This window comes from Parasteatoda tepidariorum, chromosome 1, assembly GCF_982258835.1.
Source record: "Parasteatoda tepidariorum strain Cologne lab strain chromosome 1, Ptep-v5.0, whole genome shotgun sequence".
In the NCBI taxonomy this organism is placed as follows: Eukaryota; Metazoa; Arthropoda; class Arachnida; order Araneae; family Theridiidae; genus Parasteatoda; species Parasteatoda tepidariorum.
The window spans coordinates 123,002,832-123,020,856 of NC_141755.1; the positions used below are offsets into that span (position 1 = coordinate 123,002,832).

The window sequence follows — 18,025 nt, forward strand, 5'->3', positions numbered from 1 at the left end:
TTAATACCGTCATAGTCATAGGAGTTTTTATTAGAAAGAGAATTTATCAAGTAAAGTACATCACAATCATTCAATTCTAGGAAAACAAACGAGGTTAAACTTGGTGAAATATAGATTTGAAAACTGTTTGAATTTAGGTTTGAGGTACTGTTAGCATTTGCAAATGATTTATTGAATTGATCAGAAGATTCATAGTCGTTTAAAATATCAGGTAAAGTAGGTGATTTGCTCTGATTACCAATAAAACTATTTACAAGATCCCATTTTTGTTTATTTGAATCATAATTTAAAAATTTGTTTTTGAAATATTCTGATTTTGCTGTTTTAATTAAGTTCTTAAGCTCAGAAACTATAGTGTTCTATGCTGTTTTGTAAATAATATCCCATGGATATTTTCTAGTTTTTTTAAATGGCTTTTCTTTTCTTCAAATTAAAATCAAGATATTACTAGTCATCCAGTTATTTTTGGCTCTTTTGTTTAATTTACGCATATATTTAAAATTATTTTTTAAATTATTGAGTTTGAAAACAAAACTTTGATATTGTTGATCAAGAGAATCTTGAGGATTATAATTAAATTTGTAATTTGACAAATAATTATAGAGCTTATTATAGTTGATTGAAATTTTATTTTCAGTTTCCTTAATTTTATTTACCTCATCGTTATAAATACTGCAAAAGGTTGGATAATGATCGCTTATGTCATTTATGAATATTCCGGATTTGATTGAAAATTTATTTGTTTTTACAAAGACATGATCAATGCAATTTCAAGAGGAATTTACTCTAGTTGGTTTGTCTATATAACTTTGAAATCCAAATTGGAATAACAAATTAATATATTCATGAGTAATAAAATCATCACTTAGAATATCAATATTTATATCACCCATCAGTATTATATTAGGATATTTAAGTTTAGAGATTATTACTTTAAGTTCAGTATTAAAAAAATCAACACTAAAATCATGAGATCTATATAAAGATAGAAATAATAAATCTAAAGATTTGCAATAAAGTAATATAGATTCTGCGGAAACAAAATGTACAGCTAACTCTGAAATATCAAGACATCTTTTAATAAAAACACAAACACAGCCAGAGCGATTATTATTTCTGCAATTAAAGAATGAATTATAATCATCTATTGAGTAAAAATTAGTTTCATTTTGGTAAATCCAGATTTTCGACATAATTATAACACTTATATTTTCAATCGTGCTAGAAATATGTGAAATAAAATTATCAAAGTTGCCTCTTAAACTTCTAATATTTATATGTAAAATATTAATGCTTAACTTACAGGTTGAGGTAAAAAAAATAATTTAGATCGTCCAAATTTTCGACTTTTAGGCAGTCCGGCACAGATAAAAATGTTTCTTCAGTTGGATGGAATATTAAGGTCTTGAGATGATTTCACACATAATATTTTGGACGATTCATATTTTCTCAGGAATATTTTACCATCGCGAAACCAACAAAACTTGAATCCCTTTTCAGATTTAGCCTTACGTGAAAGATAAAATAGATGCTTCAGTATTATAGTTTTTTTTTGTAAACACAACGTTTTTCTAATTTAAATTAGTAGCAGATACGTTTGCTATTATTAAAAGTGTCTTGCAGATAGATATCAGTGCCAGAAAGTTTTGTTGCAGATGGCTTAAAAAAATTCTGCCACAGTGAACTAATTCACATTCAATTCAAATAGTGTTATAATTATGTGATGCACTAAAAACTTAAGAATGTACATAGCTTACTTATGAGTATCATCTCCAACTTGAGAAGCATTGTCTTCAGTGTAAGTTCCAAGTAATTCAATCCTTACTTTGGCAGCCAACTCACTAATAAAATAAACACACTAATTTTTATTTAAATAGTAACTAACTATATTCAACTCTTCATTAGGTACTTTGTTAATGATTGAAGAATATACTCAATACAAAAAAATGGAGAATAAATTTAAATTCAGATAAGTATAAAGCTTAGCTCACCAGACATTATCTACATCAAAGAAAATATATAGTCAAATTCCAAAATAGCAAAAATTTCAATGCAACGAATATTTTAAGAATCCCTAAATGAATCTCTATAGAAACAATGAATTAAAAATACTGATATTATGAAATAGGTAATCCGATTTAACGAAGATGAAAATAAGCAACATTTCTCATTTTCTCTCATGATTAGAGCTGCAGGTCTTGCCGCGAAATTGTCCTCTTTTTTTTTCTAAAATCTGCTAATTTCTCAATATGTTTTGATTTTTAAGAAATTGCTTTAAATTAGAAATTTTGTTTTCATTTTTTAATTTATTATTTTTATTTAACGGAATTTTTTACTTTTCTAAGGCCTCAAAATTACTAGAAAGAGTAAAAAAAAAAAAAAGAAACAATTAAGTGTAACGGAAATGCTCTTGAAAATGCCACGTTACAATAAAAAAGTCCATGAAAAAGAATTTTTCTTAAAAAGAAAAAAACAGCTAGATATAAACAAAAACTTTTCTTAATTTTTTTAATGAAAATTTTATGCTGAAAATCTCAATTTAAATGTTTTATATTAGCATATTCTTAGAAGAAGAAAATTGTAATGTTCCAACTACTAAGTAATGAAGTAATAATGTTCATGAAGTAATAATGTTCATTAAAAAAATGCTTGTAAAAGGAAAAGTTAATCAAAAAGAAAGTTAATTAAATTTCCTAAAACAAAACTTTAATATTGAAAATCACAGTTCTATGTTACTGGTTATTCATATTACAGCACAGGGAAAAAGTGATAATAAATTAATAGTATGAGACATTCTGTTAAAATGTTGAGTTATAATGAAACCAGCAAGAATGAAAAAAAAAATCCTTCTTAATTCTTAGAATTAAAAGTATCGAAAAAATGATGAAATTTACTTATCTGAAAACATATATATATATTTTTAAAAAAAGCCAAAACTTGTGGTTCAATGTAAACTAATCTAGTTTCAATTCTTCAAATTTAGTTTTTCCATTTGTCTTGTATATGATAAATTTGCTAGCCATGTGCAGAAACAGGGATTTTAAAATTTAAGAAATTTGTGTAAAAAATATATCTAATAATAAACAATACTATATAGTTTATATTATCTTTATCATATTTATACAAATTCAAAAAAAAAATTATTTTTCTAAAAACTATTCTGCTTAATATTTGGCTGATCCTTCGACCAACTGAATTTTTGACAAAAGGGCCAAATACTCGTTACATCCTTAATATAAATGGATACCCCTAATATATTTTTGGAACCTGAGAAATTCATAAAGAGGCGAAAAACATGAATTTTTAAACAGCTCACTGTTTGTAGTTTTGATTTTGATTTTTTGTTGGTTAAGTGATTTTTTTCAATTAAAAAAAGAAAACATTTACTATATAGAAAAATCGAATAATCAATAAAAAGAAATAATAAAGTACATTACCAAATAAAAATTAGATTTTATTTTGAAATATAACAGTTTTGTTTTCATTTTAGGCTTTTGTTTAAGACATATAAATTTTGTTCAATTAAAGTATTTAATTTGTATTTGTTGAATTCCATGCCAACTGAAACCAGTAGTGAATTTTTAAAGTTTGAGCAATATCCTTGTATTTGGTATCATTGTAAAGGAAATCCATTGTAATTTATGAATTTAAATGTTATTCTTTGGAGTTATGCATGAGTATAGTAAAATTTATCATAAATAGATAGGCTTTATGATTTCGACTTATTTTACCAAAAAAACTGTCTCCTTTAAAGAAGAATAGGTCATTAAAAATATTATGATTTTACATACAGCTTGATTTATATTGTAAAATAAATTGTTCCTTAGTCTAATTATGCAGTGATTACTGTAAAAAAAAATTTTTCTTATTGCTTAAGTCAAAAATTCGCAAAAATATGTTTGTCCCCTCTGTTACAATTATTCTCTTAAGGTCTTACAATAAAGTCCTTAAGTACAAGCATGCTATGTTACATTTTTGAAGAAAAAAAAAATACAAATTTTAAAGTTTCTCCTATAACAGAGAGGACAAAACTAAATACCTCCTCTGTTACGCAAAATTGATAAGTTGACCATTAAGGAACTCTAGGAATGTAAACAGGTGCTAATGCATCCCGATTCAATTAGTTTAAACCAGTTCCTGCACTATTAGAGCACACTTTTTATACAAAGCTGTGCAATTTTTATTTGACATTGCACTTAGTTTATAGTTAAAAGTTTTTTAAGTGAGTAATCAGTATGGGGAAAACAGCAGCTGAAAGAATGAGAGAATATAGAACTAGAATGTTCTATATTCTCTCAGATAAATAAAGATATTTGTGAGAAGAAAGATAAAGAATATGAAGCAAAAATTTATGATAACAGAAGTATTTTGAAAAAATAACTTAACAGAAAAATTGATAAATTGAAAAAAAAAATGAAGATAAAGGAAAAATAAAAATGCACTGATACAAGCAGTAGAAATTGAGGAAGAATATTTTCTTTATAGTATTCTTTAGGCATTGGGGAAAGGTATTAAAAAAAATCAACCATGCATTATATGTACATTCAAGAAAACATTATACTGTTCTTCGCATATTCTATAACCTTACTACCAAAACAAAAGAAATAGCTTAGTAACCGAGTTTCTGATGAAACAAAAAAGGCTTGTAATAAATTTCTACTCATCTAATAAACTTTCTTACCAGACTTCTGGTAGAGCTGAGTGTATGATTGTCAAAGAAAATGAACAGAAAGTCCACAAAGTCAAATGTGCACCTTGATGGAATTTTATCAAGTATCAAAGCAGATCCATCCAAACAAAAAAATTGCAAATCTAAGTTTGCTGTACTACGACCTATCCATATTTTATGTGTAGGTAAAACACCATATAAAATGTGTATATGCTATTCACGAAAATGTAAATTTACTATAAAAATCATAGTTGTTTACCTAATAATTATATAGAATTACTAAATATAACAACTTGTGACAATCGCTCAATTGACTTTTTACTTTATAATCATTGTGCAATAGATAGTTTTGTAACTGTAAAAAACTCTAGGAAAAAATTTAGTAGTTAATATTGTTGCCGAAATAACTGAAATTGGGAAAGAAACAAACACTTGTTTTTTTTTTTTTTTTTTAAACACAGTCTTGTAAAATAAAAGCTTTCAAATATATCTACAAAGATGTAGCATGGTTTTCAATTATAGCAGTGATGTCAACTCTAACTTTAAATAACCGAAGAGTAATTTATAATAATGATATTTCATTTTAACTTTTTGTCAAATTTTGTTACATTTCATGTCCTCTCTGTTACAATGCATTATTTGGTCTTGAAAAAAATGTGTTTGCAATTTTAAAAATCTTATAATAATTTATTTTACCTACCTTGAAATGTGATAATTTTAAAAAAAGTTACAGATAATGTTTCGGATGGTCTAAATCACAGATCTTAACATAAATAACACTGCATGTCAAAAATATGGGATTTCATTCGTTCCCTCTGTCACAAGTACTTTTAATTAACTTGCAATTTAACTATGAGGATCTTTTATTATTTTATGCCAATTAATTAAACCCTAAAGTATCATGTTCCAGTAGCCTTTTTGTTTTCAAAAATATTTAATATATATTTTAGAATAAAATAGTTGTGTGATTTCCCCTCTGTTATGCTTGGAATTTAACATTTATATTACTTAATTATGTACCAAATTTTTTCCTACTTTCATTCAATGAGCAGTGTAGTTTTTTTTTTTAAATAGAATCTATTTTTAAAATGAATTTTTGTATTGCAAAATATGATTTAAAAAAAAGCACTTCTTTTCTCCAATGTTTATTTATTTATTTTGATAAATCTATTTTTGATATGATAAAAAATGGCAATTTTTTTTAAAAAAAGTATTAGTTTTTCATTTTTTAATGAATTTTAATACTTGAACACCTTTAATTTTCTACAAATATATTACTAAGTTTATTGATAAAAAAAAAATTAGAACACTAATGTATAAATAAATATTACTACATTTGCTGTTAACATGTCCAAATACATGTGCAGTCCTTCGTTAGTCAACCTGTTGTCAAGTGGCCCTTCACTCAAAAAGGTTGTGCATCCCTAGTTTACATGATTCAAGTTTTAAACAAAACAAGTTTTCCTCAGTTTCAAACAATTTTCGTTCAAAAACTTGGATCAAATAAACAGGTCTTAAAATCAGGATTGGCACAACTATAGAAACAAACTGTACAAGTATGGGTCTATATCCTCCTTCACACTGAATTTGTAACAAAAACTTTTTTTAAAATACAGTGATGCATAAACAGATTCATATACATATCCAAACATATTCAGAGCTTAGCATTAAAATAAAACTTACACTATCAGGCAAACTGCAGCCATTTTTGAGGCAGGTGCTTTTGTAAGCTTTTCGCAAAATGTGTGAATAAGTAGTTCAGTCTCACTTTGTAGACGCAATATAAGGAAGGTTTAAAGTACATTCTGCATCTGAAAAAAAGATTCAGCATCAATAAAATGAATGACAATCAAATTGATCACTGACATAGGCTCAAACTTTAAAGGCTATCAGGAAATAATTTGATAAGTAGAAATACCAGGTTAGCAGAAAATAATTGGTGTAGACCCATTGTTTCTTATCTGGATAATTTCTTCAAAAATATTTTCTTAATTTACGATAATTAAAGTTATATTATGTTCATTAAATTGTCATTGTAAAGAAATTATTAGTCTAAATATCTTCTTACCAGTAATTGCATACGTAAATACTACTTAAATGTTATGTGTGTGTATACGTCATGATTAAACATAGAAGGCAACATTAAGTTTTGGTCCAAACAATTGTAAGTGCTGACAGAAGATCAAGAATTATTTTTATACTATTAAATGCAAAATTATGCTTAAAAGGACCACATGGGAAACTTTTCGTTGTAAATTCTCTTTCACCTTAAAATAACTTATTTAAAAGAAAGAAAAAGTGAGTTCAGACAAACCTAGAGTAAGTCATAAAGTTTCAAATACTGGTCATAAAGTATTAAAAGTATCAAAATGAAAATAAGTTATGAGAAGATAACTTCTGATTACGCAATGGTTACTTCCAATAATTTGTTCGCATTTTTAAATTTAGAAAAAATAATTTCAGCGATTTAAACTTGATAACTTACTCTAGGTTTGTCTGAACTCACTTTTTCTTCACTTTAAATTAGTTATGGAGATGAAAGAGAACTTTCAATGAAAAGTTTCCTTAAGGGTATGGAATTCTCTTAAGTCATTTTTCAAAACAAAATATAAATGCAGGAAAAATGTTTATACCCAAAACAATAAGTGTAATGTTAATGAAGAGAGAAAATCTGGCATTCCATGCAAACTAAATTATTTTTTAATTAAAATTTAAAATGTTTCAAATAAGGTATGTGTAAATTTTTATTCATTAATGTAATGGTTCCAATTTCAGTTTTTAAAAACTTTTTACTACCTTCTATTGGTTCAGTGGTTAATCGTAGAGACAATTGAATAGAATTATTGAGTTCAATGAAATTAATACCAATCGTTTTATTCAGTAATACGATTCTACCTTTAGAGTTGTTTCCTAAAACTGATCTTTTTGGAATTGAGCGCTTTTTCAATAGCTGAAACACTCAGATAACGTTTGTAATTATTTGGTTCAGGTTAGATTTTAATAACCAGTTTTACCAAAACATGATAAAAAGTAGGTTCTTAGTGGTTAAAAAAGATGGAATTAATCAAAACCTGTTAAAAATTGGCAGTCCATAATTTATTTGCATGTTTATTACTTATAGCTGATACAATTAAATAATATATATATATTTTACAGTTAATACTTGGCAGTAATGGATAATATATAATTCAAAAAGCAATTAAGGACTAAGGATGTACTTAAACATGTTCATTAAAAATATTATTTTAAACATGTTTGTGTCTAGAATTATTATTCTCTTACTATGCTATCATAAACTCACTTTAATAAATACTTAAAATAATAAAACATTTTATTTTAATAATAACCGAGACTGCTATTTTTGTTTTGTTTAGTACCTTATCTTGTAGCTTATTACAGAAAATTATTAATTTTTGTAGTTGTTGTTCTTACCTGGAAATAGCCAATTTGTAGGGAATAACCTATGTACTATATTAATGCAACAAATCATTAGATGCATGATTATAAAACTAGTTGTTTACAAAAGAAAAAGCGGACAATTTTGTTCACTGCTGACAAAAACTTACTAGCACTAAACAGGCATCAATATAAAAATATCCTTAAGAAATTGTACACCAATATTTCGTCTTGAAAATAGATCCATCACAATATTTTTTGTTTTAAAACCCAGTTTCTTTTTAAAAATTTAAATTTAATACTTTATGCTCTTAATTTTAATGAATTAACGCAAAGTTTAGTAAAAATATATAGTTTTATAAAATTTTTTGACAGACCTCTCAAAAGATATGAGTGTCATTTGACTTGTAACTATGGATGGTGTTTTCTACACTAGGGAACGCTGCAAGCTCGGGACTGCCTAAATTTCCGGGTTACTGTTTCAGTTGTATTTTAAAGTCATTTGGCATCATTGTGTTTTGAGATTCTTGCAAACAATGTATTTGATTACTTATGTTTACAATGCTAACAATGCTTGTGTTTACAATACTAAAAGTGCTAACACTAACGTAAGATGGTGCACAGCTTGCAACACGAACAAACAGTAATAAACAAATGGAAAGAGGCCAAATCAAGACTGCCAAAAAAGAGAGTTATTCAAAATCTAGCAACCATGTCACCTTTTTTAATAATAAATAACAAAATAACTAAAACACATTTTTACTCCAAACTCCCCAGAATTACATAATAACATTAATATCTTATGAAAGACGGCAGATTTGAGCTCAGAAATTATCTAATTCATTTCTTTTATTGAAAACAAAATTATCCGTTTGAAAACATCGCCTATCAAAATAACATGTAGTAAGCAGCTGCAAACTTTTTAACCGGAACTAGAGTAGGTCCCGAGCTCGAGATTGTTATTGTTTACATTTCTATTGAAAACACCATCCATATCATTTACTATAAAAAAATAATAGTTAGGTTCGTAACAATTGTTACAAACGACTCACATTTCTTCCCCTTTAATATGAAATCAAATTAATATTATAATTTGATTTCATATTAAAGTAGAATGAATTAATAAAAATCACTCAGATACCATAATTAAAAGAAATATGAAGATAACAGTTCCATGCCCAAATGCTGATTACAGAATACATAAAAAATTCAACTCAACCTGCTTTTCATCAGTTGAATCATTAAAAATAGGAGCACTTATCCTAATTCGGAATTATATTTATCAGAAAACTTAATGTCCTATATTTATTTCAGAAAGACTAAATAACTAGAATCTTGAATCAGAAAGAGATCAAATTTTTTGTTTTGCTAAGATACTTAATGCTGCATATATCTGCGCAATTTAAAACAAGCTTTAAGCTTTCAAAGCTTTGTGGAGACGTAGTAGCTATAGGTGGCGTAGGTATGTAATGTGCTATTGGCAACTATCTGGGAAACATCTCTGAGGATGATACGAAGAGATGCCCAATTCTATTCCTCTGCAGAGAGGATGGCTAACCTGCTTTAGTAGACAGACGGCCTGCGCACGAAGTCGAATACTTTACCACAGAACAGTCTTACGAGGACCGATACCGCTCACCCTCAGTCCCTACTCAGACTAATCAAAGTGGTGATCCACCCGCTTACTGACTGCAGCCAGTTTTGCTTGACTTCGGTGTTCTACTGGGAACCGTGTCTTTACAAACAGTCCACTGCAGGACATAGGTGGCATAGCGCAGCACTCTTTACCTATGGCAATGTATGCTTTCGCCAATAGCGTGTGGAGAGTTGCGCCATCCAATATTACATTATAAAGCGTTCTTTCAATTTATATTTCAACGAAGCAAACAAGAAATGAATTTGGATAACTCCACTAGCAAGCTATGCTACAATTACGAAATTGAAAATAACATTACAGTGATATTGTACACTTCTTTTTCTTTGTCGGTGTGACAGCCCCTTGCACGCCTTGTCTGCCGCAGCAGCTGACAAAAGCCAGCGACTCATATCCCTGACAACCTCCCTTCCAAATTTTAATCTTCAGGGTTTTCAGGTCATTTTCGATGTCGTTGAGGTTATTGTACACTAATATAGCAAAATAACATTCAAAACATGGAAAACCCTTTATTTATGTTGTGATATTCTTAAATTTGTTTAAGGCTCACACGACCTGTTATAAATCACATAAAACTCTTTTGAATGGTAAAATTATTAAGAGTACATTTAAACACAAATCACAACAATAAAACTTCTTAGAATACAGGGTGTCTATAAAAGAACTCCGGGGTTTTGAGGCAAAATATTTTAATGAAATAAAAAACATACATACATGTTTTATACATGACTGAAAAGCTTACATTTTCAAGTTTTTTTTTACACTTAGTAAAGTTCTATATGAGCCCCGCCCCGTTAGTGGCACGACAGACGTCTAAACGGTATTCTACCTCTTCCCATGTCCTGGCGAGCATGTCTGGGGGGACGGTTGCCACACAATTGACTATTCGTTCCCTGAGATGTTGAACATCACGAATTTTCTCTGCACTTTGTACGGTAACTAAAGACTTCGTTTCTATGAGCCAAATAGCACATTGAGCCTTTTGTTGCGGAGTAGCCATCATTTCAAATTTCGCGACGTCATTTCAAGGTCAACGCCCTGCAGCGTCGCCAACAGTTGATACAAGCATTCCCAATTGGTATGAGTAAAACTTTTTGAGCTACTCTTTTCAGAGAAATCGACTAAATTTTGCTGTCTTTTATAGTTAGTGAGATATGAATTTTTAAAACCCCGGAGTTCTTTTATAGACACCCTGTATTAAGCACGTTCACCTCGTAAGCATAACATCAGAGGAGGAACTTATCGAACTTTCTCTACGACTATATCTACTGTAGTTTTAATTTGATAGTTCTTTTTCAATCGGACATATTTTTCACCCTTTTATTAAGAAAATTATTAAAAAAAAGTAATTTGTTGAACACTTCAAAAATAATATTTATGATACACTTGAGTAAAAAATAGGCCTAGACCTGAGCAAAATTTATTTCAATTTACAGCTAAAATCATTTAATATCGTATTTATGAAGTTAATTATTAATTTTCAGTTTAGATTTTAATTTCTGATAGATACTTTCATAGTTAATAACATATATTTTAATTCAGAACAGTTTTTTAATTACTTATACGTTATATTTCACATAATTATTTTATTTCATTTAAATTTAAATGTTTTAATTACATTATAAAGCGTTTTTACAGCATTGAGAGAGCTACCACTAATTTTTAGTGAATGCATTATATTCCTAAAAGTTTTAATAACTATTTTATATTTTATAACCGTCCTTGAACAGCCGACCGAATTTTCTCGGGTTTACGACTACTAATGTCCAACTCTGTATCCTTGTAATTTTGAACCAATCCAGAAGACTAGGAAACTCCTGGATCAGTACCCCCGGAGGTATGATTTGTTATAAGAACACAGAAGACTTTGTGACCCGACAGATTTAACGTGCACCAGTCACCATTTACTGGACGGGGAGTCTTTGGCCGGCGGGGGTCGAACCCACGAACTTCTGGACATGGGCCCAGTGCCCTACCAACCAGTCTATTCTGGCCTATTCTATTTGTAAAATCGATTTAATTTAATTTAATAACCGTCATTGAACAACCGACCCAATTTTTGGCTTTACGACTACTAATGTTCAACTCCATAGCCTTGTAATTTTGAACCAATCCAGAAGACAAGGGAACTGCTGGATCAAGCATTGGGAGAAATTTTACCTTCGTGGAGGACTTTTTGATGGAACTAACCCGCATTTGCGTTACATGGAGAGGAAGACCACGAGAACCTCCCATAGTTAGCCAGTCTGACGACAAGGGAACTCCAACCCATGATCTGTCTACCACTGAGGATATTTCACGTCAGTATTTGTCTTGCGAAAATAAAGTTGAAAAAAAAATTTTTTTTTTCTTTCTAAAATTACCAATTTAACTTTATTTTCACGAATGCCTAAATTTTAGAAAGGACGAATCATATTATTCGCCAGCTTACTTTAATTTCAGAGGATAGTAAAGTTTTATCACTTCTAAGTGGAAAATTTTTTTTCTCTATTAAGTTTCTTAATTAAACTTGACAATAATGTATGTCTAAATTTCAGAAAGAGCGAAACACATCCTTCGCCCTTAAACTAAATTTCAAAAGAAAGTTTTATTTTCAAAAAGTAGCTTCCAAATTGAAATAAATAGTTCTTTTTTTTTTTTTTTTTTTCTTTTTTTTTTCTTTTTTTTTTTTTTTTTTTTAGTAACCAATTTATTTTACTTTATTTTCACAAGTGTCGAAAGTCCAGAAGGAGGGAATCAAATTGTTCGCCCTCTCAATTAAAATTCAGAGTAAAATAAAGTTTTCAATTTCGAAAATAACTTCAAGGTTGAATTTTTTTAAAAAAATTATCAGTTTAACTTGGCATTATTTTAATGAATGTCTAAGATAATTTTAAAAGAGTCAAAGCACGTTATTTGCTTTCTTACTTTAATTTCAGGGTAAAAAAAAGTTTTCTACTTAAAAAAATCGCTTCAAACTTGAAAAAAAAAATCTTTTTTACTCTGTTTCTAATTTTAGAAGGAGCAAAACTCATTATTGGCCCTTTAATTAAGTTTCAAAAGAAAATTAAGTTAAGAAATTAAGTTTTTTCTTCTTTAAATAACTTCAAAATTTAAAAAAAAAAAGTTTTTATTTTCTAAAATTACCAATTTTACGTGACTTTATTTTAGCGGCGAATGTTTACATTTCAGGAGGGGCAAAACATATTCTTCGCCCCCTCGCTTAAATTTCAGAGTTCGACGGTTCCCTCCGCCCCCCCCCCCTACTCGGTTGGCACGCCAGGAAGTGGAGGCTATAGCAGACAAGTATAAACTGAATAATAGCTTTTATTTTCTTTCTAATAATGATTGTCAGCCCCAGGGACGTAGGTAAGAGGGGTGTTCAGGGTGTTCAAACACCCCCCATTGTACAGAGAAATGTTTCTTTTTTTTTAATACTATAAATAATTTTTCCTTAATTTTACAAAATTTTTAAATATTTTATTTACTGGGAAAAAAATGGAGAATTCCCATGACATTCTATTTCGAGGCTTTTATTAGTCAGTAACAGAAATAAAATAATCACTGCTGCCTCTTTGCTACCCATTCATCAAGAGAGCAACAAACGCTTATCTTCAGTGATTAAATTAGATGGCATCCCTTTCCTCTTGATTTACCACCCACAAAACTTCTCCCCTCAGAAAAGTAGCCAGCCCAGCTCATTAAGGGAAAATGTTCTTCCAATGGGTTCTATCTTATCTCATCTACCTTTTAAAATATCTGATGTACACAAACACTATTTACGATCATAAAATGCATGCCTCAAACAAAGAATTCTCTTGGATTTCTAGGACTGCATGTATATGTTAACCTTTTCAGGACATAAAAACTTCCTTGGCAATTTTTTCGGTCATTCTGTCTGGGAACTTTGTCTTAGACACTCATCCTAAAAGCTCTAAGTTTTAGATTTTTCCTTTTGTTTAATGTAGCATTTTATTTAAAATTTCGTTTTATATTTTCTTTCTGATTAATTTTTATTTGTTAATTTCGTTCGTTAATTTTTAATTTGTATTGTGTAATTCCGTTTCTGTAAATAAGAATGTGATCTTTCATTGGCTATATAAAGAACTTGAATCAAAAATATTGGAGGTAAGCAAATATTTGTATTAAATCAATCTTTCCGCATATATGTAACATTCATAATGTTTTTATATTTCCGCATATATGTAACTGTACAACAAATAGATTTATTTTGTAAATTTGATTATTCATGCATATTTTTATTTTTAATTCACAATTTTTGTTCTTATTTTATGATTATGAAATCGAACTTAAAAACTTCTGAAATTTTAAACTGAAAATTAAAACAAATTTATTATAATTCAGTCAGAATTGAAATATCTATGTTACATTTAATTTTATAATAAAACACAAAAATTTCATAAATGAATAGCTTAGAGTAATTAATCATTTAAACTATCTTAGTATAAATGTTTGAGTGTAACGTAAAGTTTAACTATTTTTTAGAAAATTAAAAAAACTTTCTATTACTAACTTTCCCTTCTTGGGATCTTATTGCAAGGGAAGTTACTTATAATATTGAAAAATTTTAAACGATAAAGCTTCATTGCATAATCAAAAGTAGCGATATATATAACAGCTTCATAAAATTAAAACAAATGTCAACAAACCTTTAAATTATCATAAAAATTACTGAAATTGTTAATTAAAAAAACAATTCAGTACTTTCTAAGAATGATTTAAATCAGCTCAAATAGATTTTTTTTTTGTCTACTTAATTTCAAATATATTTATGGCAGAGTCGAGACCCCTTTTTCTTTAGCTATTATATGAATAGACCTTGTGAAGAAATCTTTAAAAAAAATATACGCCAACTGAAATTTAGTAAATAATGAATATTTTACTCTAACACTACAGATTAACATGAAACCTTTACACCCACTTATTAAATAATATGAGTTTAAATTACAAAATATCAGAATAGTATCGAAGAGTTTCTAACCTGTAATGAAAAAAATTATTAACCAATAATACATTTTTCGTAATAATATATTTTTCATAATTATAAATTTTCCGTATAATTAAGATTGTGACAACATGTTCTGAACTAAATAAAAATTATGCATTTAATGTTTATTTTTAGTGATTATACATTAATTGCTTAGTAATTTTTTATAATGAATGCTGGTTTTCTTTAATTTTAAATGAATAATTTTATGTTTAACTTAGGAAAATTCTATTGAAATTCAGATCACTTAAAAACGAATCACAAAACAGATATGAAAAATTTATCATTGCAAGTGCATTCAATTTTTCATAAGTGATCTCAAAATTTTTATTTGTTAACCACAATCTTGTGCAAACAGTGTAAGCAAATAAAATTAACAATAATTACGCTGCACTAAACTAAGTCTGACACTGAATAAAAAAAGAAATCAAGTTAAATAAAAGAGTAAACTACCTTAAAAATAATACTTTAATTCTAAGAGTTTGAAGTTATTTTATGCTTTGACTTGAAGTACAACGCCTTAATTATGATTTATCGTCAACACAAACTAATGAAAAAAAAAATCTTTGTTTAGCAAAATGTTTTAAGATTATTAAAAATGTAAGGAGTAACATCTATATCTCTTTAAAAATAAAATTTAAGTAGAAATTGCTTTAAAAAATATCATCAAGTCATTATTGTCATACATGATACAAAAATTTAAGATCAGAATGGTAAGAATATTAATTATATTCCATTCTATGGTGAAGCTTAGACAGGAGTTGAAATATATATATATTTCAACCCTGCTTAACTATAATATATATATTATGTGTGTGTGCGCGTATAAAACATTTAAACACATAATGCATTATACTGATTAAGTAACGAAAACTTGTTTTTAAAGTCAACAAACTTAAAATAATTAATTGTTTCTCTGACATTTAAAATTTAATTTAGTTTGATAAGTAATTCTTTAAATGTTGAAATGCCCGCGGCCACTCCATCAAAATCCAAATTTGATTGTCCGCGACCTTGCGAAACACGGATTTTTTCATTCAATTTATTTACGAAATATTTTGAGGCTTTGTATCTAATCTTTTGTATTTATTAACAATTTTTTGTTATATTATTAAAGTTTTACACCTTCTATTTAATAACGTAGTTTAACAGGATATTATTGAAATAAACAAAAAGAAAAATTTGTGCGAAGATTATTCATTTACCGACTTCTGCGAATATATCATATATCTACGAGTTATTGCGACAATTTAATGTAACTGCTATTGAAATCTGATATCATAGAATAAAATGACAATTTTTTTAAAGTTTATTTAACACCATTATTATTAGCTTTTTGGAATGATTTTACACATTGTCATTTTCCTGCGTTCTCTAAATAATTAATATAAACTATATTATTCTATCTGAGCTGTTTAATAAAGTCTTGTGATTAATAGCACAAAGACTAACTAAAAAGAAATGGAACATGGAAGTAAAAGCTATAAAATTACAAATTGTAATTTTTCTGGTACTTGAATGCCAAGGAATAATTGCAAACTGCTAAATGCTTGTTAACTATTGTACATTGCTCTCTATAAGGTATTAATTAGAGTTACCTTAATAAACTAGTATTTTTTTTTTAAAAAAAATATAGTATTCCAATCCAAAAGGTTAAAAAAATTTTAAAAAAATTCCTATGTGTCGTATTTTCTGAAAATTACCCATATATTCTACTTCATAAAGAATTCATTTTTTATATATTATTTTGGCTGCTTAAACGCATTATAATTTGCGGTGAACAGATGAATTTTTATAGATATTTTATATGTGAATTTTTGACAATAACGGTGATTTTGTTTTAATGTTCTTTTTATTTGAATGTCGCTTATCTCCCAATCAAATGGAAGCGACGTTTATGTCTTTATTTTGATCTCATTTAGATCATTGGTTGTGATTTTTAGTTTTAAAGGAAGCTTACAGTGAAAATTTCTGTATTAGATTATTTTATCAAAACCAAAATGAGTTCACTTGTATGTATGTAACTGGTTTAATTAAGTTACATCTAGTTAATAAATTCCTCAATCACAAAACACCCCTCCATGAAAAAACTATACCTACGTGCTTGGTCAGCGCATAACTGGGCATGCATTAAGGCAGTGGTAACAGACTCGGGGCGATTGCCCAACAGGACGATTTCTACTTTCAATGGGGTAATGAGCATTAACAAGGAAATTAATTAAAAAATAATGATAAAAAACCAGCGAATATTGAAATAGAAAATTTATACGAAACCAGTCGTTCAGATAAAAAATTATGAATTTGAAAAAATTAAAATTTTTGAACTTTCTCGTCATAATTTGGGTAAAACGAAGATCTGTCTGCCAGATCCCTCCAGAACAATGAAATATGTTGAATAGTTTCTGAAAAGTGAACCTCTGACGAAAATTCATGTTTTAACTGAAACCACAAAGAATTCATTGTTAAGACAAATAATAGTTTTCAAATTTTAATTATCAACGCATTCAATTAAAGAAACATATGTATTTCCTTTAAAAAAATTATATATATATATATATATATATATATATATATATATATATATATATATATATATATATATATATATATATATATATATATATATATATATATATATATATATATATATATATATATATATATATATATATATATATATATATATATATATATATATATATATATATATATATATATATATATATATATATATATATAAAGAAAATAGAGAGAGCAATAAGGACTATAGATGGAGACGATCAACATCTAGAGGGGGCCAAAAAATGCAGGTGTTATTTGGAAAACATCATGGACTAGGATCCACAAGACAGCTAGGAGGGATTTTTGTCATAATGGAAAAATAGAAATGATCGGGCCGGGATAGCCTGGTCGGTAGGGAGCTGGACTCATATCCGAGAGCCCCGTTCGAACCCCGCCGGCCGAAGCCTTCCCGTGTAAAGTGACTGATGCACGTTAAATCTGTCGAGTCGCAAAAGTCCTCTATGTTCCTATAATAAATCACTACCTCTGGGGGTACTGGATTGGAGATCGATCGTTCTCTAATTCAGGTCAAAATTACGATCTGCGGATGAATGAATAGATGTATGAATGGGTCCGCCCTATAAACGGGTGCGACGTATGGTGTGGCAGAAGTCGAATTATTGGCCATAGATGGCGCCACTGAAAAACAAGAAACGTACACTCTGCCTTAAATTTGCTCGGTTTCACCAAGCAGGCTTGCCCGCGTGGCAAGTGGCATTAGAACCAATCAACCAAATGCTCTGTGTCGACTTTTCGA

At 28.3% G+C, this 18,025-nt stretch overlaps 1 protein-coding gene across 11 annotated transcripts in view; it reads right to left on the minus strand.

The window, feature by feature from the left end:
- The window catches only part of LOC147816861 (inositol 1,4,5-trisphosphate receptor-like), a 310,281-nt gene that overhangs the window by 26,019 nt on the left and 266,237 nt on the right, over nt 1-18,025 (minus strand). For 3 of the 11 annotated variants that reach the window (XM_087162562.1, XM_087162677.1, XM_087162551.1), the window contains exons 2-3: nt 6,353-6,480; nt 1,758-1,841 (exon numbers count right to left, since the gene is read on the minus strand). In XM_087162562.1, the coding sequence (XP_087018688.1) occupies nt 1,758-1,788 (31 nt within the window). In that variant the 5' untranslated portion in view covers nt 1,789-1,841; nt 6,353-6,480. Of the gene's footprint in view, nt 1-1,757; nt 1,842-6,000; nt 6,022-6,352; nt 6,481-9,206; nt 9,458-18,025 lie in introns of those variants that run through there. The other 8 variants (XM_087162568.1, XM_087162643.1, XM_087162564.1 and 5 more) reach the window with 6 other exon arrangements.